The sequence below is a fragment of the Aptenodytes forsteri genome, unplaced genomic scaffold (genome assembly GCF_000699145.1).
Source record: "Aptenodytes forsteri isolate BGI_AS27 unplaced genomic scaffold, ASM69914v1 Scaffold438, whole genome shotgun sequence".
Lineage (NCBI taxonomy): Eukaryota > Metazoa > Chordata > Aves > Sphenisciformes > Spheniscidae > Aptenodytes > Aptenodytes forsteri.
In genome coordinates this window covers 678,443-703,970 of record NW_008795673.1, presented here as the reverse complement: position 1 = coordinate 703,970, position 25,528 = coordinate 678,443, and the positions used below count along the sequence as shown (strand labels likewise).

Here is a 25,528-nt window from a genome sequence, read left to right as displayed (position 1 = left end):
ATTAAAACAGGCATGTTTTTAAAAGCTAGTCCTCAGTACATATTTACTTAGTAGATTAGACCGGTGATTGTCACTGTGGTTTCTGTTTGGTCTTTTGCTGAGATGTCTTTGAGTTGGTTTTCCAGGGGGCTGGGGTTTTTAAGGGCGTAAATTGAAGATAGGTAGTAAGCCTGTCTGCTGCGGTTTGATTGCAGAAGCTTAATGACCAGGGGGGAGTTTTAGTATTAAAAATAAAATAGATGTGCTATCAACATATGATTCTGTCAAGATCTTCTCAAGGAGGCTATTAAAACTCTACATTTCTTTTTGCTTCTAAGTGTGGGAAGCATATTTTCCCCCTTTTAATTTTTTTGTGTGTCACCGTAGTGCTTGCAACTCTGGTCTTGCAACTGCGACCCAGTTGCCTCTGAGTCTGCTGAAATCATTTGGAAATCCAGCAAAAGATAGGGAACTTGGGCTCTGATGCAGAAGCTGTGCTGGTATTTAGTAAATTAAAAAAAAAAAAAAAAAAAAAAAAAAAAAAAAAAAAAAAAAAAAGATTATGTAAAACAGTTTCCAGATTCTGTCAGTGCGCAGGTACAAAACCAGAAAATGTATTTATTGTTGTTATCTTTGAAGTATATCTGGATATTATATGTTGTCTTAATGACCGATCATTAAAATTCGTGTTTAAAATGAGTGTGAAACAAGGAATGTTGTGACAATAAACCCCAATGTATAAAGTTAGTGGCTGACGTTAGGTGGCCGAGAGGAGAACAGCTCCGTGCCTCAAAGAACAGCAGTGTGAACGACAAAGAAAGAGAGAGAGAAAAGCCGAATGAACAAAAACGTACTAAAAATTAATTACATACTATAAAGCAGAGTTTGTCGCTTGAAAGTGGAGATAAGTCGAACGTATTCGTGCTGTATGTGTGTGTCTCTCTCTGTCCCCGCCCTGTTCAGTGGCTTTTGAACCTGCCGGCTCATTTCAGCCAGGACTAACAGAGGTGCAGCGCTCTTGAAAGATAGGAAGTTTCTGTAGGATCACGAAAAGATGCTACCAGGTAGGCTCAAACGTTGAAATATGTGATCAGTCCATTAGATCTTGGGAGGTTTGCAAGGGGGAAGATACGCTTTGAGTACTCCCAGCGTGGAAGATGCCAGCCTGAGTACTTAATTAAACACACAGAGTCCAACAAGACAGGAATCCGTAGGAGACCATGCCACTCACAGAATGGCTTTTTTTTTATTATTTTTATGTTTAATATGTACCAGTCTAAGTAGATAATGTTGCAACACGAGTAAAACCTCCCTTTGCGCCGGGGGTCAGGGCAGTGGAGCTGTTGAACGGCACCGAAGGGGGTTTGGCGTTGGGCTGGTACTTGGCAGAGCAGTCAGCATCGCCCGCCCTGAGGTCTGTTACTTGTTTTGACCATTAACTTGGACTGATTTACAATCCGATTGCAATAAAACTTAAGTGGACCTTCGCTTTTGGCTCTGGCGCTGCATTGTCTTGCTTTGTTTTTGTTCCGCAGGGCAGTGCAGCCACGTCTTCCCTCCCCAGCTTGGCACACTGCAGATCATTCACGGCAACGGCACGGCCGTGGGGACGGTGATAACGTTCCAGTGCTCTGCCGAGCACCAGCTGGAGGGACCAGGCGTCATCACCTGCATTTGGAAAGGGAACGGTACCCAGTGGACAGCCGGAGTGCCCTCCTGCAAGCGTAAGGTTCTTTCCAAACCATTCCCAGTCCCTTTGGGCTGCACTGTGTTTATTTTGCCCTGCCTATCTCCTACAATGGTCAGATTAATTCTAGACATCTGTGCAAGGAAAAAGACAAATTCAATTTCCTTCAAAGTTGCCCCCACTGACTGTAATTGTGCTCCATATGTGTTCTGACATAATTCATTATCGTGACACAGAAAAGACTCAGTCGGATTTATGCCTGATCTCACATAGTGACTCCGGTAGTGTGGTACCCGGAATAACTGTGGCTCTGTAGCTACAAGCTGTACCCTTCTTTTGAAAATGTATAGATATGACCAACTAATGTGCAAGCATATTTGCAAACCCTGTAATCTCCTGGCATTCTTTTCTGAAGATATTTTTGCTGTAAAAGAAACACAGAGATATTTTTTGAACAGTTTTAGGTTGCTGCCTGTGGGCAGCCGCATGGGAAAGTTACCATATTGACAAATAGCGTTTGAATGGCAACAACATTAACTACCTTTCACGCTGTGTTCCTTCTTATTTATTATAAGGCTGTTAGTAATTTGACTAGAAGCAGGCCCAAGCAAAACATGGTACCTCTGAGCTTTGAGAATCTCAGTCTGTGTCTCAGACCTTGTATGATTTTAAATCACTGGTAGATGGATGGCTCTTTTAGACACCTATCGCTCTCTCACAAACTCAGCTATTCTTATCTCTCATTTGAGAGACTCCATTAAAGAAAAATGAGATAAATCCTCCCCTCCAGAGGCCGCAGAAATGTAAAGGTTTGTGTGGAGCTCAGCTGAACCATTTCTGATGCTGGTCATCGCGATGTTGGAAGAACTAGATGAGTTTTGAAGCAAGACATGCTTAGTGCTCCAGATGAGTTGGCAGAGATCTGCGTTAGCTGTGCCACACCACATTCCCACTCCTCCTTTTGTCTGGATAATTCACTTCCAACATCAGGTCACTGTGAACACTCAGCCCTGCAGATACTGTCCCTTCCATCCTGCATCCTTCCCCAAACAGGGGAAGACCTGTTGTTCCCTGCCTGCCAAATAGGATGTTACTATATGGAACTCTCCTTGCTCTGAAGGGCTTCTTTAAACCCATTTACCCCTGTCAGTATTTGTTTTTGCAGCTCCAGTCCTTGTTAACAATTGCTTATAGGAGTCTCCTACCTCATCTGCATTTGATATGCCGACAAAGTTGTGCTTTTTAGCTACTGCAGTGCTAAAGGCATTGTGTTTAATTAGTTGCAGTGGTGAAATACTTGTGAACAATTCATTAGTAGCTTATAAACAGGAGATTTTTAAATAGCCCAATTTGAGGCTTGCGTAGCTCTAAGCTGAAGCCAAGATACTCTGGTATCTTGACACATACTAACGTGGACGTCCTCACTGAGCAGAAGTGTGAAGCAGACAGGATTCAGCATGGTTTAATGAAAATGTGAAAGATAAGTTCATGGGTTGACCTTAGAAATGTGCTTCTCTGTTTGCTTTGCTGCAGCCATATCAAAATATGAGACTTTTGGATTTAAGGTCGCAGTGATTGCCTCTATTGTGAGCTGTGCCGTCATTCTGCTGATGTCCATGGCTTTTTTAACTTGTTGTCTTATCAAGTGTGTGAAGAAAAGTGAAAGGAGGAGGACTCAAAGGTATGTCAAGAAAAGATTTTTAAAACCGGCATAAGACTGTACATCATATGGACCCCATTGCTGTGATAGCAGAGAGCTTCAAAGGACTTGATGCTCGCAACACCACAATGATGTTAGTTACTTAAAATCCTTAATTTGTAGGTTAGGCTTTAGGCATAGAAAGACTTGGAATTCAAGACTATTTAGGCACCTAATGTCTGTTAATATCAGATGACCTCAGTGGGCCTGGGCAGATCTGGATTTACCCAGGATTATGCAGAAGCTGAACATACAAGTCTTATTTGCTGGCCCAGTCTTTCTCTCCTTGAATTATTTAAGATTGGCTGCGTTCTCCCTTCTTCTCTCTCTTTCATCTTTTTCCTTTGCTTTCCTTGAACACTGCTGGGCAAATTAATCTACCCATGTCAAAACCACCAAAGCCCTCACTGTCTGCAAAGCATACTTAAAGCTGTCACAACACTGTGCTGGAAGGATGTCGGATTTTGTCTTCTGGCTTGAAGTGCAGGATTATAGACAGGCACGGGAAGAAGTAAAATTTACCAATCCAGTCCATTATAAAAACTCAGTGTGAAGGGTGACTGCGTGACCCCCTCTGGCTGTACGCTAAAGCCGAGCCACTGTTGTTCATGAGAGCATCCACCCAAAGTCACCTGCTGCAGGCGGCTTTCCACGGGCACCTCTTCTTCGTTTCCCTCCCACTTCTCCTGCTCGTCGTTCCCACCGCTGCTCGTAACTCAGCGGGGTGGCTGCACCCTGTCCCGCTGATGCCTGCTGTGCAGACAGTAAGCTGCACTTCTGGTTGATGCTAAGCCTCTTCTTGCTTCAGAGAAGTGTTTGGAGTGAGGTGGGGTAGCGGTGGAGGAGAGGGAGACTGGGGAGGACACGAGTGAAGGTCTCTCTGCTCCGGGCTGTGTTTTATCTAGAGCTGTGTGGGAATCAGCTTAGGAGGGAAATTCTGTCATTTTGAAATCTGATTGTAACCAAAATACAGATTTTCTGTTTCCCTTGAAAGGATTTTGTGAGGCAAAAAAGAAAGTCTTTGGTGTCATTCATAATATTAGGTTTTCACTGATAGTATGAAATAATTTTTTAAATGAAAGGGTTGATTGGCATTTTTGGAATCACCGCTTTTCTTTTTGATAAGACTATTCATATCAAAGTCCTTGTTTTTCATTTATTTTAAATGGAGTTTTGTCCAAACTAGCTGTTCACATGACTTTGATGACTTGATATTTTTCTCACACAAAAGAAAAGCCCTTCACACCAGACGTTTTGACCTGGTTCTGTCATCAGGACATAAAATGATTGCCTGTGTTGGGAGCTTCTCAGTTCCCTGCTGCCCTCTGTCCTCCCTTCGCTGCCTCCTGAAGGAGCTGCTCCAACCTGGCCCATCCACGACTCAGCCCCGCTCCTGGGGGGGGGAACCTGGGGGCACTGCAGACATTGTGTGGCTCGGCCCTGCTGTCAGAAAGCAACTGAGATGATGGAGAAACCGTCCATGTCACGTGAGAAAGAGTAACACATGCCTGTATGAAACTTGCTCGCCCCGCAGCCCGTGCTGCAGAGTGTCAGATGTGGCGGTAGCGCTGCTGCAGCCGGGCGTCCAAGGGGGCGTAAGTGCGCGAGGGTCCGCACGTAGAGAAAACGTGGATCAACTTTTGGATGCACAGAGCATGGCCCGTGCTGCAGGGTGTCAGATGGGGCGGTAGCGCTGCTGCAGCCGGCAGCGTCCAAGGGCGTAAGTGCGCGAGGGTCCGCACGTAGAGAAAACGTGGATCAACTTTTGGATGCACAGAGCATCAATCTGAAGAGAAGCTGCAGGCTTGATAACACAAAATGAGGATACTTGGTAGGGGATTAGTTAAACAAGTGTCTCTTAGACCATCTCTGAAAGAAAAGGTAGTCTGTACCGTTGGGGTAGGGAGGATGTCCTCATCTTGCCTTTAGCTTTGAAGTCTGCCTGTCTACTTTTTTTGGCTCTTCTAGTTGGTCTACTAGAAAAGATCACCTCTGCCTACAAACCTGTCTTGCAGGGTATCTGTTTGATGATCTTTGAAGTGCCATCTTGTGTTTTATCCTTGCATTTGGAAAGAAAAAGGACAAAGGCTGCTGAAAATCCTCACATAATTTAGCCTCCTCGCAGACCTTGTCCGACGGCGTGAGCGTAGCTGCCGTTTTCTTTGGTAGGGGCAGGATTGCATCCTGAGAGGACAGAAATGACACCAAAATCAACATCGCCAGCCCTCACAGTTTAATCGCGTCCCATCAGCTAGTGTCAATGTCTGTGATTATGCAAATCTTAGACTTCCTTTAAAAACAAGAAAAGAAATTGTGATGGTTTTTTTTTGCCCCAGAGTTGTAGAGAGCAGCATGAAAAGCGCCTTGAGCGTTTCTGAAAGGAAATCCTGAAGGCAACTGAGTAAGCCGTGCTCTTAACAAAGGCAACACTACCCGTCTCCTCCATTTTTAAGTCAATTCATCTTTTCAACGTGCCTGGTGATTTTTGAACCCTTAGGAATGGCAGTGCTGCAAAAATTCACAGAAAATACTTTTTTTTCTGAAATAATTTATTCCATAAAATGGGGATGGTCTGTAGTCTTTTCACGTACAACAGGATCTGGCCTGATGTGTGTCACTGATGAAGATCCATGAGAACGTTGACACAACATCACGCCTTATGTGACTTTCCCTATTGCCTGTAGTCTCAAAATCTACTGAATCAATTTGACATAATTATTGGGGTTTTGTTCCTTTGAACTGTCCACAGATGCTCACAAGAAAATTGCTCTTTTTTTTGTTTGTTTGCTTGTTTTTTGAGGAGTGCTGGATAATACTTAAAATAACACTATTTTACAGAATAATGTTTATGCTATTTAAGAACCCCCCACCTTAAGGTATTTAAGCAGGCATTTAAGTCTCTGGAAATTTGGCTTACAGTTGAAGTTCAGCACGTGTTTAAGTGCTGTCTTCAGTAAACCGGGATTTAGATTTAAGCTCTAGTGAGTCAGGGCTGTGGTCAGATAAAAGCTCAGATATACAGCCGTTCATCACAGTCACGTATTTTACCCCTTGCTTTCTTCGCAGAGATATGCAGCTGTGGTATCAGCTCAGAACTGAAGAACTAGAGCACATGCAAGCTGCTTACTTTGGTTTGAAGGGAAGAAACAATAACAACAACAATAAGAAACTCAGGAATAAATCCGTATTTGATGATGTGACTAACACGGCATATGATAACCAAGGCTTCTACAGGTAAGGCTATTAAAATATAGAGGGTTTGAATGAGTTTGCTGAACAAATTTCAGAAGGAGGATTCCTTGAAAATGCATTTTAAAGGGATGTCCCTAAAGAGGACGTGATGCCGGTGGATTGTCAGGGCTTGTCCTTGAACTTGCCCGTCTTGTGGGGAATTAATGTTGCCAAAAGGTGAGACAGCAGAGAAGCTGAGCGTGACCTCCCTCCTTACAGCTTCTTTCATCTGTCCCCAGTAGTGCTTGGTTAAGCCTGGTCTGCAGGGGAGGTTGCACTGGATTGACTGGAGAGAGGTTTTTAATTGGCTTTGTTAAATTGATGCTAAACTGCAGCAGGAAAGTCACTACTCTCTGTTGGTTAGTGGTGTCAAGGTGCCAGCTTGCCTAAGAGCCGTAGGACAGGAGCCAGGCAGGGACACCTGGGGCCGCGGTATGGCTCAAGGTGGGCACCGAGTATTACCATTTATCCCTCAGCGACCACGAAAGTTCTCTTGAGAAATACTGTTTCGTTATCAGGGTGTGCAGGGCAAACACAATGGGATCCTCATCCGCAAGGCAGCGTGAATGCTCACGGTGTGGGAACCCTCACCTGGGTAGTCCAAAGAAATGTCCACGCTGGAATAAAGCGCGTCACGTACTGTGGATGCGGGGATGGTGGGCATAGGTATTTTTTGTGTCAGTTCAAAATCACCTCTGACAGTGTCCCGATGTGTTACGCTGGCTGTGTTGTTGCCAACAGAAGAAAAACAGAAAGATGAATACGTGTTAAATTCTAATCGCTGTTTTGCTATTACCATTCATATAAACGCACGTCATTGTGTCTTTTATATCCTTTGGGTTCTGCGTCGTCATCAGGTACGATAATACATAGCACAATCCTTGTTTGCTTTTAATTCACTGCTCACTTGTACAGCTTTTATGTACAGCAGTATCTGTGATGTGTAGTGGTTACCTGCAGAAAACAATTTTATACAGATTATAAACCTACTTCCATGTCACAGTGCAGCTGGAAATTATATTCAAACGGAGCACTTGCACAAAAGTCTGATGTCTGCTTAATCAATTCCTAGCTTTGGGTGATTTCAGAAAGATGTATAAAGCTAATTAAATGCTGATTATAACCTAAACAGTTTTTAGAAGACTCAGGATGCAATTTTTAATTTTGGGCAACTTCAATCTGCTACAATGTTAATGTTTTGTATAAGTGTAATCTGCTTTTAAAATAATACGGATAAACTTATAAAGGGCTGTAAACAAGTTAGTGCTCTGCTGGAGCCACGAGCTCCTTCTGGGTTCTTATCTGCACCACTCCACGGAGCAGAAGCTGCTGTATTATGTTTACCAAATTCTGTACCCTTTTTCTTAACTGAAAGTAGCAGGGAATATACAATCCTTCTGGATAAGCAGCTTCTCTGGGGCCAGAAATCAACAAGTTTATTATTTCTTTAGAAAACTGGAGAATGTGTAAACTTCGGTGGGGAATTGCAGAGGGCAGGAGGAGGAAAGCCTGTGAGCTCTTTTTTTCCTATGTAGAACACTACACATGCTGTGTTAAATACTGGTGCACATACCCACCTCCTGATGCAGGAGGTCCGCTATTAATCGAGGTCTACTTTATTTCCAGCATGCAGAGGTGATGTGATCCCGGCTAATCGCTAGCCGGAGCAAAAATCAGCTAGGAGAGCAGGTGTATTAGTCTCTGCACCCCAGAGCCAAAAGTCGAGCCCTTTCTCACGTGGAGAACGGGTGCCGCTTCTAATCGGAGGTGGAAAAGGCATTGAAGCTGTTACAGACCCTGAATAAAACTGTCCTGGAATTGCTCTAGGAACAGGTGTGACCCTTTATCAATTTGTACCTTGTTCCCTTTCTTCACTCAAATAAGATCTATTTAATCAAGGTTAGTAAAAGATGCTAATTTCTACTGGTTAACTCTGTCAAATGGATTATGCGCAGGATGAGATGTGGGAATTCTGCTAACGTATTTCATGCCAACTCTTGAAGGCAACAAATGATCTGGCAGCTTTGTGTTTCACTTGCAAGACTTATTTTTTGTGCGTAGCGAATTAGGCTGGTTCATCATCCTGTGCACATCCAGCTTACTGGAAACAGCAGGACAGTGCAGGCAAATCCCTGGGGAGGTGCAAACACGAAGCTGGCTTATGCTGGGAAGACCGGCATGAAAGGACCTGTTTACTACCTGGGTTGTTCCTGCGGTACCTTTCTCCGTTTAACGTGAAGTGGACGTGTTGGCAGCCTACGCTTGGAGGAATCTCTAACCGTGTGGGTGTTGCTGTAGTGGTGGAGCTGTTATAGCGCTGATTGTCCGAGGAAATAAATAGAGGTGATTGGAAAAAAGCAGCAAAACTGAGGGCAAGCAAGCCCGAAAGAAAGCTTCTGTACATTGCTGTGTGCATGTGAACCAAAGCATGCGTCCGTGGTCACAAACAAGCCAAAAGACAATTTAACCAAGACAATTTAACCAAGGCTCCTCAAGGAAGGTTCAGACTTGACATTAGGAAACATTTCTTTACCGAGACGGTGATCAAACCCTGGAACAGGCTTCCCAGAGAGGTGGTTGATGCCCCGAGCCTCTCAGCGTTCAAGAGGCATTTGGACAATGCCCTTAATAATTTGCTTTAACTTCTGGCCAGCCCTGAATTGGTCAGGCAGTTGGACTAGATGATCGTTGCAGGTCCCTTCCAACTGAAATACTATATTCTATCCTATCCTATCCTATCCTATCCTGTCCTATCCTGTCCTATCCTAGTGTTAATGTTTCAGACATGTGGAGGAATTTGTGCAATGCATCGCTAGACCTCTGAGCAAATCAGAAATCCTACTTTGTTTTTCTAATAAGGAACTCTCCTAAAAAGCACGGGAGGCTGATGGTTTTCTCCCTGCCTTTTTCAGGGCCGCAGTACGCGTGGTTCTCTGTGATACAGCCGTGGGAAGTGGCTTTGCAACCCACTTAGAAGGGGAAGGCTGAGAGATGAGTGGTGCCCTTGTCTGAGAAAGGAGTGGGTGGAGGCTTGGCAATTTAGGTCGTTTTTACGATAGCATTTCCTTTTCTTAAAGAAAATTGTTCTGCTGCTTCTTCATGTAACATATGAAGTATCTGGAAGAGTGGGAACTCCTCCACCCTTCAAGAAGACCCTCTTGAGTATATCTTAGCCTATTTTTGACTAGAAAAGGATGTAGGTCATGCTGCTTTTCAGACTTAACTGATTCACCACTTTAAGGATCAAAAATACTGTAAGAACAAATAAAATAAAAAGCCAATTCTTTCAGGTATGCCAATATAAAATAAAACAAAAAGCCAATTCTTTCAGACAGGTAAGATATTTGTTATGGTTTACAGAGTAATTTAGGATTTAAAAAACTATCATCTGTTAAAGCGGTGCCTTGGTATGGCGATGAGATAATTTTGGCTGTAACGAGGTGACATAATGTGGATGCAGAATGCTGATGTATAGAAGTTATAAATAATGTAGAAGCCCAGCTGTTGGACAGTAGAGGCCCCAGTGTGCTGTTCTGGACCTGTCTGCCGCCAGATGAGATCTTCTTCCCCTTGTGTTTGAAGCATGGAACAAATGTGATGAATATATAGTTTTGCAGGGAAGTGTTGAATTTTAGCGGCAACTACTCTAATTATAATGAGCCCCATTCTGGCTTCTTGGCTGCTTGAACAAATTGCTTTAAAATGCTGAGAAAAATGTCTACAAATACCTGCGATCATTAACTACAGAATGCAGTCACTGTTGATGCCACCTCTTTCATTTGGATGTAAGGAATCATAATGAGGATAAAAATACCAATTTTTAGCAGACAGTCTTATACGCAGGAGCTGCAAGCGTTACAGCATATTTGCTCTTTTATAATATTTGAAGAGCTAATACTGAGCAGGGAAAGCCAAGTTACAAGGCATGGGGCCGCTGGGAGGGACATGTTTTCCCCAGCATTGCTTCTCAGAAGTTTAGAGCGTAGAGCAGAGATAGCAGGTTGCTGCGTGATGCAGAGGTTTGAGACAGATTAGCTGAAGAAAAGGGTCTGTCATCTATGGGAGGGAGATTAGCTGCAGCTCTGGGCCACGTAGTTAGAGGAGAACAATGTGCATGAACTTCCAAAACAGCCCCCTGGGAGGATTGCTAGGCAGAGGCAGGGCTTGTCAACACGGGGATATATTGGGAATAGCTCTCACAGCCTGACTGCAGTATGTAATAGGAGAAAAGCCTAAAATCAGTAAATTATATTCTGCTCTCTTTAACATTTTAAGATTTAAAAGTCTTCCCAATTCTGCATGAGAATGAAACCAGGACTGTTGGCATCATTCATCCAAAGTGAGGGACCTTCCTCAAAGCAGCAGAGAGCACCACACCTGCTTGGGGTTAGAGGGGCACTGTGGGTCTCGCCGGGGAGAGTCCTGGGCATCAGGGACATTTGGTGTTGCAGAGGAACCAGCACTTGAAATGCCGTGCTGGGTTTAAGAGGTTTTTTGAAATGGGTATGTTATTTTTGAGTCAGTTATTTTCTGATGAAGGGTAATACCTGACCCTGCAGTAATCCTTCTCTGGAATAATTGCTTGGGCAACCACCACCCGAGATGAACAGTCCTCTTCCATCCCCAGCAAACAGCCATGTGGGAGAGCTTGGACTGAGTCAGCTGCCTGAGCAGGCAGGTTGTCCTCTGCCCCGTGACAGGCACAGGGCAAAATACCAGCAAAGAGAAGCTTAATGACAGCTGTCCTTCCTCTGCGCCAGCTACTGGTAACGTTTGAGAGATGGAGGTGGATGTCAGTGAGGGTGATACTAAAGAAACTGGTGTCGAAAAGACGAGTGGGGTCACCCTAAGGCGGGCATGGGGGCACGCTCAGCCGCTGCCGTGGGCCAGCTGTAGCTGTTCCCCAGGTGAATGGTTGGTACAGGTGGGTTGAGGCAGGTTTGGCCTTGGGATCCCCTGCCTGGCGTCAGGCGGAGAAACTCCAGCAGCTTGCTTCTGACTCCCAGACTGAAATAGCAGCCTCCTCTTTTCCATTAAGTAGTCCTAGCCATGCCTCTAGGAGAAATCATAAAAATATGCACAATCTGGTGTAACCATTGTGAGAGCAAACAGCAAACCCTTTTGGGCCTGCAAAGACACTGAAGAACTGGGCACTCCATTGTTTGAGCCGTAGTATATTTATACACCAGCATGCGCAGAAAGATAGCTGTCCCAGGAGAAATACAGATAGCTAGTAATAAGACAAAGCTGAGAGAGCTCGTTTCAGTTTGCATCAACTTTCTAATTATGGTAAGAAATAGCCGCACGTAGGGAAGCCTCTGTTGTCTTTGCTTTTTCAGCATAACAGTCCTGTAACCTGTCCTGGAATAGACACTCCCCTGACTCAGGGATGTGCTGTTATTTCGCAAGGGAGAATTGATAGTCCAGTATTTTCCACACTCAGGGAGAACTGAATTTAGCTGTAGACTAACTCCTTTTCATCCTCTGTCAGCTAAGACAACAACCAGAAAGAAACTAGTCCAGCCCAAAAACACGTCTAAAAAGCAGCAAAGAAATTTGGTGATTTTTTTCTCCTGGTGTGGAAGCATTTGGAAGAAGTTGTGCATTCCAAATTTGGACTGTTTTGAGATGAATTATTTTACACAGCTCTAGGCCAAGTTATAAAACATTCTCTATGAAGTAGCTGATCTGACTGCAGGAGTGAGTCAAATGGAAAAGCCCATGTCTCGGTAGGTTTAAAGTCCTCCTTTCAGATATCCACTGCAGCTGGAGCATATTATCAAGAAGAAAAAAATCTCTTCTGCAGAGAAAAGGCTAGTATATTCTCCCACAGAAGATACTTTTAGTACCTGAAATTTTTGTATCGGAGCCTTTTCTGACTACAAGATGCATCACCAGTGTACCTGGCAAAAAGCAAATAAGGACAGTCCAACAACAAAGATGTCTAAGTAAAAAGGTTTTGCAAAAAAACCAAAGCCAGCATGTTCTTAGGAGAGGCAACTCGGTGTTTTCAGTCAGTCCAAGAAGTCATCTGCAAGGTTGGTGAAATTAGCTCATAGCTTTGGCCCCCACAGTAAAATGAAATGTGTTTTCTTTTTCTCTTTGATTTAGTGGCTATAATGGTTGAAGTTTTCCACTACCTTGTGTAAGGGCTTGCAAGGAAGGCGCAAATCAGAAACTCGTGTTGCTCTAAAAAATGTTCATGTCCGCCCAGGCTTGCTGAGGAGCATGGCTGTAAGCCAAAGGACCTTCTAGAAGTATGGACAAGATGGGATGGGACACTTGGCCACATTCCTACCTTGCCCTCTGCCCCCTTGAGGGCACTTTCCCAGCTGCTTTTCTCCTCTGAACACCTAAGTAGAAGAGATTTAAAAGGTGAAGGATCTGATGCCCTTCTACTAGCAGGGTAGTGTGGTGTAGATTTACCACAGTGAAAGGGGGCAATACTTGAAGAAATACCCATGTTGAGAGACAAGCTGCTGCAAAGCTCAATGGAAAACGTTAAGTAGAACAAGAAAAACCCACCAGGACACCTAGAATGACTGCCAGGAGATGCATCAGTGGGAGAATTAAGGGGGCAAAACACCTTCTACAACAGTGACTTAGTGCAAGACTCTTAGAGGTCCTGGGGAAACCGATTCATCTGGGTGCTTTTAAAGGTCAGCAGTCTCACCAGAGAGCTGGACTCTTCACTCCCTCCAAAAGATCCATGCATTTTCTTTTACGATTGGCCTCACTGTCAGAAATTGCTCTTGTTTGTCTGAAAGCTCGGGCGTGCAGAGCTCAGCGCTGCTGGCTCCTGCCGCCCAAGGCTGTGGTGCGTGTGCGGGATCATTTGCACAGCGTACTTGAATGTCTGCGCAGGTGTGAACGTGGCCCCACTCGCTCGGCGACAAGGCTTAAATTGCAGAGAGGCACCGGTGGGCTGCTCCCAGGGCTGCAGGACCCATCATCGCCATGGTGTTTAATACTGCGCTACATAAAGCATCCAGTGAGATGGCTGCAAAGAGCAAATGACCTGTTTGATACAGTTGTACGTAATTAATACAGTTCCCTACAAATACGATGTTTGATTGTGTGGCACTTAGGACCAGAGGGGAGGAGACCCAGCACGGGAGAGGGCCAGAATGCCTTACCAAGCTTTTATATAGATTGTCCCCCCCTGTGAGTTGTCCCACCTTGAGCTTCTCTATTCACGGAGGCTATTGTTTCCTCTAGTTTGTTATTACTGTGCTCTGCGTTCCCCACCGCCACCTTTCAGAGACTAAAATCTTCCAGTACCTTTTGACACACATATTTCAAAGAAAGATCAGGCAGGGGAAGTGAGCTGTGGTTTCGTCTTGGGGCCCTGTCACAAAGGGTAGGATAGCTGGCTGCTAAATTATACCGATTTCTGAATTTCAGTCTTTAATTGTCATCGCAACGAGCGTGGAGGGTGTGTGCACAGCAACATGTGCTTTCAATAAAGCTGCTATTATTGTTTTCATAATGCTTCCATGATTACCCCAGGGTCTTGTACAAAGTCACCAGACGTACAGCAACAAAAAAATCCCCTCCCATCCTCCAGTATAAAAATCTTTTTTCAGAGCCAGTGCCAGCAGCGGGCAGCATTGTGGCGGCCCCACTGCTCTGAGTTCTCACACTCCTCGGGTGTCCCATTAACAGCATTTTCCCCTCCGGCTAGGAACAGCTCTCAAGTCACACAAAGCAAAATTCTTGTGAATCCTCTAAAACCCATTGACAAATGCTATGGCGGCTGTTCTTCTCCCCAGATGGGAGCTCTGACTTTAGCTGTCACATGAAGTCTGTTCTTGTCAAACGTATTGTGCATCTAGCTAGGCTGTTCCGCACCTCACATCCTTGGGTGGGTTTGCATTTCCAGATGAGAGTACAGGGAGGTCTTCTGATCTTCTTACCGTGATGTTTTGAAGTAGCCCGGCTGGAAACTGGAGTTAAGGAAAGTTGAAGCACTTGAAAAAAAGTCACACTTATTCTGGATAAAGTACAGAGCTCCCGAGGATGAAAGTGCAAACTGAAGGCCACGTCTGACTGATAGCCATGCGTGCAGAGGAGAGCCCACTGCGTGCACGTTTATCTGTCCCTTGTCGACACTGCAACCCTCTTAATAGCTCTTCTCAGCCACTGCTTCGGTGGAACTCCACTGACTTCACTGTCCCCCTGACATCCACAGGGTTCGATGTACTGCAGTGAATGGAGGGTGCCTACTGTCACCTCATACTAGACTTATTTCAGTCAATGGAAGCTTAATAGTTCCCAAAATGGGAGGAAGAGGTTGCTTAGCCAGGATGGTTTTAGCCAGTTTGGCTTTCTGAGTTGGTGGTGGACTGTGGGTAATCGCAGAGTTTCACAGTGCAGAGCCTCATAGGAGAAAACATCAGAATGGGATGAATTCTGCCCAGGTAAACTGTATTTATTGCAAAATAACCAGAATACCTAGATTTGAACTATAATCCTGGCAGGGCTATTTGCAAAGGCTGTGGCTACCCCATGCAAAACTTTATCCCAGTTCTTCTCCCTGTACACGCTCTTTTGATTTGATTTTTATTTTGTAACTATTGACTACCACCTCAAGAAGACGGAACTGAGTTCCTCGTACTAGAGAAAAAAAAGAAAGCACAGTAGCAAGTATGTCAGAAGATTTTCTTTCAGCAGTAAGATCTGCAGCGTTACTCCATGTAGCTTCTGTTCCCTGATGGCAAGCCTCAGGGGTACTCAGATAGGTGTTCTGGTGTCAAACACGAAGATACTTGAGGACTTGTTGACGCACCAAGATTAAAAGGCACAGCTGAAACAGTACAAATCAATACAAAGTGGGTAAAGTTACCAGGCTGGTTTTTTGAGAAATAGATGAGTTTGATGTTGTCCAAATTACAGGTGGGTAAATTCTGCTCATCTGAGTACCTCCTTGATAAGTATATTCTGATTACACTGATACAGTGCCTTCTCGCATCAAAAGCAGAGGTGCTTTAAGATGCCTTTATACTATCTGACTGTAGCTCATGCCCCAAATAGTTTTGTCATACAGCTTTCCAGTGAAGAGCAAGATTTATTCTCCTTCACAAGAAAGGTGTATCTGCAGCATACCTACTCTGTACCAGAACAGCAAGACCTCAGTTACTTGGTTTTATTTTCTGTCATTCCCCTGTGGTTCCTATACGTATGCACATTTCGTGTATGAGCATTTCTGCTGGCTTTCTGCAACTGATAATTGCAGAATGCAGCTTCTGTTTCCTGACCGGCTTTTCATGTACGAAAGGGTAAGACCGCATTGTCCTGGGTGTGGGTGTGCAGGCTGCTGCATTCAGCGGCCAACACCGATGGCGGCAGAGGAAGCTAGAGGAGCCACGTGAGCCAGCTTACCTGCAGTGAATGTGGGGCAAGCGACCTCAGCATCTGCCCTGCGTGCCAACAGCTGCTGTGGAATAACTGATGTTTTACAAGAGCCCACACGCTCAGACTACGGTAGTTTGGCACAAACCCAAAAGGGCTGTGTCTTACCTGCTTCTGGTTCACGGAGCCGTGTGCTTAAAGCCAGCTGCATCCGTCGTGCCCCTTGCAGCAGAGTTCAAGAACAAGCTGATCCCATCCCCCCGTTTTCCTGAATGAGTTGTGTGTAGTTTACTGAGCAACTCTGCCATCTCTGTCTGCCACTGCTGCTGCTCTGCCCACACCATCCACCGCTGGGTTATTTGCTGTCTGGGTCAGCAGCCTGTGCTGGCTTACCCCACAGCTGGGCAAGCCCTCCTTCCCTGGTGTGGAAAGGTGGGGTGCAGGACGGACCGGTGACCGCCAGTGCTGCATACACACGCAGCCGGCAAATAAGAGTCCCAGCCTGCGGTCCCTTCTGGGAGGGCCAGGCGGTAGCCAGGTCGGGCAGCCAAGGGCTAGCACAAGCCAGATGCGACAGCGCTGCGTAGGCATCGCTGGCAGTTCTGCAAATAACACCTCGAATCCCACTGAGCACAACGGGCTCTGGTGCTCCCAACAGTGCTCCGCGAACCAAGCAAGGACTTTCCTTCTGCACCAGTCTCGGCATTCAGGTGTTCTTGGTAATAGTCTGTAGATAGCGGAGCATTAAATTGAAGCTGGGGACTCGTTTGATGGAAAACAAACAAACAAACAACATCTGCCCCAACCCCAAATAAAACCAACCTCACAAGTCTTTTCAAGGTCTGCATCAGCTTTTAGAGAGACACAATTATTTGCCCCGCTGCTGCCAACTGGTTTTAATGCTAGGAGAAGTGAGTCCATATGTTACCGCACAAGTTGTTTGCAAAATGCCTGATGTGCAATTAAATGGATTGGAAAGTTCTGTATCCTCACCAGAGCAAATGAAACAGAAATAACTTTTTCCTTCATGCTTACAGGTTCCAGGAGGAGTGGACTCGGGACATCGTAGCTCCTCGGTGTTGCAAAGACAACGATCATCTGCCTAAGTTAGCCAAGAGCAGTAGTGCGCCTGTGAAACAAGCTGTACCAGGACACAACACTGCGGTACAGACAGTGGATTCAATACATGTCGTTGAAGTCTATGGACATAAGGATAGTTATAACAAACCGAGCTGTCAGATACCTGGATAGCTGGTGTCTGAAATACAATTGCTCCTCTGGACCAAAATGAAATTTGGATAGAAATATGTGCCTTAAAGACAACATAGAAAGTTAATTATTCATATGAATTTGAAAGTTTTCTATATTCCAAGATAGTTATTTAACAGAAATGCTTCAAGGTCTGATACAAATATAAAAAAATGAGTGTTGAGGCTGGCAGTCCATAGCCATTCTCTACGGTGTGCTGTGTATTGTGACCATGGCAAAAGCATAATATTGTTCTTCTGTACATTTAGAGAGGAATGGTAGCCAGTTTGTGTATTTGCCTCATACAAAATCACTGATGATAATTACACATTAGTAAGATCGCAACCTTCTTTTAACCAGTGTTTTTGGTAAGCATTTCAGAATGAAAAATCCCCCATATTTTTACACAGTAGTATGATAGAACTACAATAAAATTTTGTTTTTAATTAAAAGCCCCTGTTGTTTTATATCAGGAAGGCCTTTTTGTTTAATTCATCTGCTCTGCATATAGAGCAGACCGTGTGAGACTGGGTGCAGTAGAGACACGTCTCCAGATTCACCAGCCTGTCGGAGAGGGGAGAGTGTATGGAGGGGTGCCTTACTATGGCACACTTTGCCCCGCGAGGGAGCGTACCACTGACCACCTATAGCTGGTGTACATGTTACGGTGCGAGAGAGCAGCCGGTGTGCGGGCTCGCGGGTGGGGAAGGCGGTGCAGCCCTCCTGGAGCAGCGTGGCTCAGGTGGTCACTGCAGCATCCCTGTGAGAGCACTCCAAGTAAAGGGGCGATGTCGTTTTTTGGAAACCTGCCTTCTTTTCCTATTATTAATCTCTTTGCTGTGTGAGGAAACAAGGTATTTTTTTCTTGTTTTGTCCATTTTGAATAGTTAAGTAACTGATACGGGTCTTATTCTGCTGTTTATATGCACACACATGTATATCTTATAGTTATAGTATAGTTATTTTTGTTCAAATTGAAGCGTTATTTATTCTCCTGTCATCAGCTGTCTAATGGGTATTGACACATTCCTGTCATGACGGAAGTATGATCTTATATTGCAAGCCCCAGTAATTGTTTTATTGTATGTCCTGCTTGTTATGAATCAGATATCCTCTTAAGACCTTCAGTTCTGAAGTTTCAGTTTTGAAATTCAAATTATTGTAGCTTGCTGGCAGGCCTAGAAATGCCCTCTTCCATCTTGGCCATACTTGGCAAAGATCAAAAACAGGTGCTTGAACTTCAGCTATGTGGAAGTCACAGCAAAGGAGCTTTGGTTTTGTCCTAATAAGCTCAGTTCTTCTATACATTACAACAGTCTGCACCTCTGCAATGCACTTCTTAATATGTGCTGTGAAAAGGATAATGGATATGCTTCTCAACACTGGTTCCAATTAAGTTCGCAATTCATTAAATTAATACTAGCCAATGTTTATCAGGACATATTTGTGCTGTGAACCATTTTGTCTGCAGTTTTTCGGTACCCCGCCAGACCCTGCCAGCTTCTGTACCCAGATGCACTCTTGCATCCCGTGCGCAGCGTTAGCTTCTGGCTGCGTGCGGGGCTGGCACCGGCTCCATTGCCTGTCCCATCAGCTGCAGGCACCGCCAGCCTCGCCGCCGCCGCCCCAGGGAGCTCGCAGGGGCGTTTTTTTTCCCACCCCCCGCAGCCCCCGCCAGCCTGGCTGCAGCCGCGCCAGGCAGCTCGCAGGGTCGCTGGTGATGTTTGGGAGGACGCAAAGGGGTCAGAGAGCTTTGGAGAAGATGCGTTATAAAGTCTCGGTGCAAGGCAGTCCCTAAGAGGGGCCAGCTGGAGGCCCTAGCAGGGTGCCCTCAAGTGGAAAATCAGATGCAAGGATGTGAAATCTCTGCACAAAGCTACGCACTCCAGCTGTCACAGCGGCAGCTCTTCCTCGCTGCTGGCGTGGGGCTTTCTGGCAGGACAGCTGGGAATGGCTGGGCTCCATCCGCCCGAGGAAAGCACTCCTGGGTCCCGTTTGAGAGCGAAGGCTTGAATAGCATCAGTGGTGAAAGTCCGCAGGTGGATGAAAACAAAACCAAAATGTGTGAAAGGAGCATAGAGAGGAACAAAGGCTGGGAAAACCAGCCAAACACCTGAGGTGCTCCTATACAAACGGCTGGTACATTAGAATTAAATGCAGGAAGAAGTTAAAGACTTTCCACATAATAAAAGGTACAACTTAATAAGAATTACAAGTGCTTGTGGGACAAATGATAGGACTGGGATCTCGGCATGGTAAATGATAGCTTGTTCCAGGTAGGACAGGTGAGAGGAAAGGTCTGTACATTCTCTGCAGTTCAGCATGAGGTGAAATGCTCGTTAATTAATGTCTGTAGTCGGAGAACAAAGGGCGAAGGAGCGTGGAGCGTGGGCTGCTGGGCGTTCAGCACTGACTCTGCAGTTAGGAGGAGGAGCTGGCAGGAGTTTACTTGGGGAAATAACAGAACCATCTTTAATATTGGGTGACTTTATTTGTCTAATTCTCTGCTGGAAAAGTGTACAACCACCAGGAGTTTGAACATACGGCTTGGTGACTGCTTTATTTCCAAAGGTGGTGGGAAATGGGGTGGCAGTTGCTTCTGACTATAGCAGGGAAAAACTGGTTGGAAGTCAAAAGTGACATTTGGGTGAATGTGAAAATAAGTGACATCACATTTTTATGAAAAGGAGGAAGAGCAACAGAGTAAGGAAAATGGACTTCAAAAAGGCAAATTTTGACATACTGAAATAACAAGTACAAAGGATCTATGCAGAAACAATCTGATCGATGGAGCGCAGGAGGGCTGGCAGTCCCTACCAGAGACTGTTTAAAGGCATGCCAGACAAACCAATGCAGAGGACAGCAAAAATCTGATACAGCTGCCTCAGGAACTCTGAGGACATGAAAACCAGAGCGGAAAAACTAAAAAAAAAATGGAAATGTGGCAAATGACTGAGGAGCCGCACAAAAAGAGGTGAGTGGAGCTGTTCAGAAAGGTAAGAGGGAGTGTGAGTTACAGCAAGCAAGGGAAATGAAAGAAGAGAAGAATACAGTGGAAGAAACGGAGAGTGAAACTACAGGTAAGGTATTCCATGGGAGAAGCAAAAATGGACCCAGAGATGACAACCGCTTAATGTCTACTTTGGGTCAGGCATCACTGAAAAGTTCACTGGTTAATGCAATGAATTTTAGCACGGGACTAGGACTGCAGCCTAGAATAAGGCAAGAAAAAGATCAGAAATACTAAGATAAATTTGATTCCTTGATGAAATTCATCCTAAAGCACTAAGGAATTCGCTAAGCAACACTTGAACCATCATTGATACAGCTTCAGGAAACTGTGAAGGGACAAGGGAGGTCTTAGAAGATGGGAAAGGGCAAATCTAATAAGGGGAGAGTAGAAAACCTCCAGAAGTACCAGAACGAAGGTGCTTCTCTGATACCCAGAAAGAGTGTAGGACAAATGATTAAACAATCAGTTTGCAAAGAAGGCACATCTCAACCTAGGATTAAACAGAGCTGTAGGCACGGGAGGGAACTGTTCTCTTCTACTCGTAATATCGTGCCTGATTTTTTAAAAGCACATAAGGTATACGTGTGAAGGGTGGCCCAGTTATGCTTGATCCTGCCTCTCTGCAGCTCTTTTGAATTTCCTTCGTCTTCTACATCTCTGCAATTATGCTAATTGGATTTAATGATTTAGCTCCCTGGCATTTTAATTTTCTCATGTGACTTTAAAATGCTATAATATGATTGCAAGTCACTGAGTGAAATAAATTCACTTGTTCCCAACAAGTCTGGGTCAACACGCTGCGTGAGAAGGGAGCCCAGTTACTCTGTTCTACAGATGAGGCCAATCTGAGTAATATTTGGTGGGGGAAAGTAAAACCTTGAGATGACAAGGACATTGATAGCCATGGGAAGCAACAGTGAAGGTAGGCAAATTTACTGTCTCTGTGCCAGAGCACTGGATTACTGTCATTTATTTAGGTGTCTAGCACAAGAGGCAGCAAAGTTAAAAGAAGATAAGGAAACAACACCCATACTGTTTTTCTAAGATTTGTGGCTCTCTTCCCTCTGGGACTGTGTCTAGTTTATGATGGCTGCACCCCCTGAAGTTAGCTTTATTGCTCATGTAAACATTATTTATTGTCAGAAGGAAAGTAAGTGCTGTGCAGGAAGGAGATGAAAGCAGCTGAGATTCTAAAATAGACATGTAAAAACTCATATTTATTAAGTTAACCCTTAAATGTTTGCCAGCCAGTGATTTCAAAAGGATTCAGGCTCCCATTTCTGCTACAGAAGACTTGCATTTCCTTGTGTATTTTATGGAACTGATGGCTTGCACTTAAAGAACAAGTTAAAATGCTACAAACTACATAAACGAGCACAAGACAGCCCCCTCCCTGCATGGATGCTTATAATTTAATTGATGTATGTTACAGTATGACAGGATAATTCTTCACAGATTAAAAAACTGGCAACAGTGTTTATCAGAGCAATTGCTTATTTGCACTCCCTCACCCTGTATTTTAAAACTGTTTTCCTAGAGCAGGCAACTCTGCTGAGGCTGTTGCACTGGTCTGTTGTTAAAGCTTCGACTGCTTGCAGAAAACCGAAAGACAGTTTTAAAGATCTTATGCTAAATACTAAACAGGGAATGGTTTCTACGCCAGCTGACACGCTATTTGCTATAGGAGGGTATCTGATCCTTACTTCCTTTTAAATGAAAATTCATTCTTTGAAACAAATGAAAGAGTGCATTCGCCATGCGGGAGACATGGAGTGCCCGAGCCTGGGACGTGCCGAGTGCTCTACGTGGGAACCCCGTGAACCCCGTACCGGCAGCAGCAAGTCCTTACAGAAATACCTCCTGTGGGGATCTGCTGCTTTTATTTGTGGGATATCACAGAGCAGGGTGTTGCCAGATCCTGTGATTTTTGTCACAAGTCTTGTGATATTTCTTATTTTCTTAAACCACAAATGGTAGAGTTGGATGAATATGTGAAAATCACAGCTTCTATTTAAAAATAAATAAGGGTCTCACACTTGTATTTGAAGGGAGAAGTTTCAGTCCTGAAGTGTCAAAGAACAGAAAAAACACACAAGTCTCTTAAGTTTCTTTGATGGTAATGACATGATTTGGGGGAGGCCTGACTTGGGCTTCACAAATACTTGAAGCTGTCAAATGTATATATGACCTTGACACGTCTTCTATGGTTGAAAGAAAAGGAAAGGCTACGTTTTGATCTGGCAATGAAGCTTGGGATGGACACCAGGGTATCTACCATAGAGTTAACGCTGCCTTCACGGAGCTTTCCCCATGGATTTATGGACATGCAGGCTTTCTCCTGGATACCTGCCCCTTGGGTATCATCCTGGAAGTCTCTAAATATGCTGTTTTCCTCAGGATGCTCTGCGCTGTCTCTCTAACTTTTGGTTGTGGGCTAGTATTGTTCAGTTTCCGTGAGAAGTTCAGGTCCCAGAAAAGAGGCAGGACTGTGAAACGGTGGAACGTGGCAACCTGCAGGAGGTGGCCGATACCACCGGTCTGAGACGGCACGGCACGGGAAAGCGGGAGCCCTCTGGTTATACCTGAGACGGGCTGTAAGAACAGGATATAAATGACCGATGGTTTGGGGTGGAGAGGAGGCAGAGATCTCTTAACAATTTTGCTTCCAAAACATCCCAGTCATCAGTGATGTCTTGGAAGCAGAGCAACTAAATGAATCTGCTATAACTTACTGTCAGATGTAAATGGCTTTTGCAACTTTTTTTTTTTTTAACCATGTCACACAGCACAACCTTTTAATAACTTTAATTAAACGGTAGACGTAATTGAATCTTCTGCTTGGAAGGACCAAGAAGAAAATTTGGCAACATGCCAGCTGGTAGCTTTTGAGATGACTTACAGTTGCATCTTTTCATAACGTTGATAGCTCAGCAAGACGCTGTTAAACTGTGATACATATTTTATTTTGTTTAGGGATTTCTTAAGTGTTCTGTGGAAGTTTCAGGGAAGATCCACATAAACGCTACTTGATGACACCTGATACGATTTACAAGTTTTCTGCAGAATTTTCACTATATTTAAATACAGTACTGCAGTAGTTCTTGTGCCCAGAAAAAACACCTGAGGAAAGAGTAGAAAGCAATGTCACAACGAGCAGCTTGCAAACGGAGGACCTCCAGCCAGAGGTGCTGCACGCTCCTCCGGCTTGCTTCAGAAAGGTGGCTACACTTGACTGGTCTATAGGACTGTTTCATCTGCAGCACATTTAGTAACTGTTGAGAAGTTTAAGAATTTTTTTTTTGGTTTGGGAGTAGCGTAGGGTAACTCATGGATGAGCAAAAGTCCAGAAAAGCTAGTGATACATGTTTAAAATATGCTTGGGACTTGTTTCACCTCATCTTGGGCTCATTTCCCCACAAGAAACAGCTTGACAAGTCAGACCACAGGCAAGAGCCGGACAACAACCTCCAACAGGGGTAAAGCAAGGTTCCTCTATGACATTTTAATAAACTCTTGCTGTGGGGTGGCACAGTACCTTTCCGATTTAGGGTGGTATTTTGAGTTACATCTCATAACACATGACCCTATGTAAACTCTGATCAAATCCTGTCCCCCTAAAAGTGATACAGGGACCCTCATCTGTTTCTTCCTTCAGTAACATGAGGAGGTGATCTTTTCTACTTATTTTTTAAGGAGTGTTATGAAGAGAGAGCTGACTGACAGAGCCAGTGTTGAAAGGCCCTTGTATAATTATTCCACAACCAATAGCCATTTCTATTGTCACTGCACCCAGAACGTACCAGCTGGTGGGAACACTGTAGAGTCCCCAGCACCCTGCACGTCAAGACGTTTCAAAAGCCAGTCTCCATTCCTGGTAGCTAATGCTAATGCAGTGATGGAAACATGAAACTCCTCTGGCACAGCAGCAAGCAAGGCAGTGAGAGTTCATCTGGTGTAAAGCAGAGCAGGAGCAGCTTGTTCCCTGGATCCCTGATGCTATACTTAAGCATGTGTGTATTCAGACTGCTCACGTGTTTCAAGGTCAAGGTTATATGGAAATGCTCACAGTAGTGTTTCCCACAGCAGGTATGTTGCATCTATGAGCTGGAGTCTGCAGTGGCTTCTAATCCACGCCCAGATGCCGGCCTTTAATTCATAAAGCCCGTGGGTTGCATGCTGGCTGCACACCATCCTTTCTGTCCTTCCTGGCCCGTGGTGGTCAGGTGAGGCACTGAGCTGGCAGGGTGATGACTTCCATGTCAGGACACTGTAGATAAAGTGGCTTTGTTCTCTCCCCGGAGCTCTGCTGAATCTCAAGTTTGCCAAATCTGTCAGCTGTTTATTTATACACCTATTTTAAGGGAAGGATGCTCAAATGGCTTTATTTGCTTTCTGTCTTCAAAGAATGTCAATGTTTTGGGTTTTTCTAGAAAAAAAAATAATTAGTTGAGTATTTTTTCTTGTGTGTATAATTTGATTTGTACTTTACAAGGGATCAGATATTGAGCTATGTGCGGTTTTGAACACGTATGTGAAGCTGGCTGCTCATTATCCCATGTACAACCTAACAGCCAACACAGTAACTTCTGTAACATTTATCAAGATGATTTATGATCAGTATACAAGGGCTTATTCTATACGCTGACTTTTCCATTGTGCCAGGAACAAGAGGTACTCAATTTTTCCATTATCTGCATCCTCTTCTTGTTTTACTAACGTCGTCAAAATTTCCAAGGATAGGGTGTCATACAGCAGAATCAGGGTGCATGTAATTCATTCATATAACGAATACAAGAAGTTAAAACTGACCAGAGATTTCCAGACCTGTGGATGCTCCAGGCTATGTTTTTACCCAAGTCAGTTCTGTTCACATCTAATAGTTTGGCTCAGCTGGTCGAGAATAAAGAGCTGAGAACTTGCGGCACAGCTTCTGCTTTTGTGTTTGGAGTCAGAGAATTGTTTTTCTTCATCTCCTTTTAACCAACGAAGAAATAAAAGGTGATTATACCAATAATAATACTATGATACTATGACTATACAAATAAGACTGGAAAATTACCCATTCTATATGCAAAGCAATCTTAGAAATTATTAGCACCAAAAAAAAAAAAAAAAAAATCCCGTCACTTTGAGTAAACAAACATCTCGGTTTTCAGAGCTGATTACATGTCCCTTAAAATCAACAGCAAACTGCGGCTGGCTCCCAGGAGCGAAGGAGCAGCCCCACGTTCGCACTGCCGGGGTCTGTGCTCCCGGCAGCCGTGACCCGCACACAGCCGGGAGGCCTCTGCCGGCTGTGCACAGCCGGAACCCCCCCCCC

At 44.5% G+C, this 25,528-nt stretch overlaps 1 protein-coding gene across 1 annotated transcript; it reads left to right on the top strand.

Annotated features, from left to right (window-relative positions):
• The first annotated feature begins 1,033 nt into the window (after positions 1-1,033).
• Positions 1,034-17,626, top strand: SUSD3 (sushi domain containing 3). Its single transcript, XM_009282579.1, has 5 exons — positions 1,034-1,043; positions 1,515-1,703; positions 3,200-3,347; positions 6,432-6,599; positions 16,985-17,626. Exons 1-5 carry the CDS (start codon positions 1,034-1,036, stop codon positions 17,196-17,198), a joined length of 729 nt encoding a protein of 242 aa, XP_009280854.1. The 3' UTR covers positions 17,199-17,626.
• Positions 17,627-25,528: the final 7,902 nt, after the last annotated feature.

Excerpts from the sequence above, each read along its gene's own strand:
- SUSD3 (XM_009282579.1), top strand. Across the intron at positions 3,348-6,431 it reads GAAAGGAGGAGGACTCAAAG|AGATATGCAGCTGTGGTATC; the intron begins GTATGTCAAGAA and ends CTTTCTTCGCAG. Across the intron at positions 6,600-16,984 it reads GATAACCAAGGCTTCTACAG|GTTCCAGGAGGAGTGGACTC; the intron begins GTAAGGCTATTA and ends TCATGCTTACAG.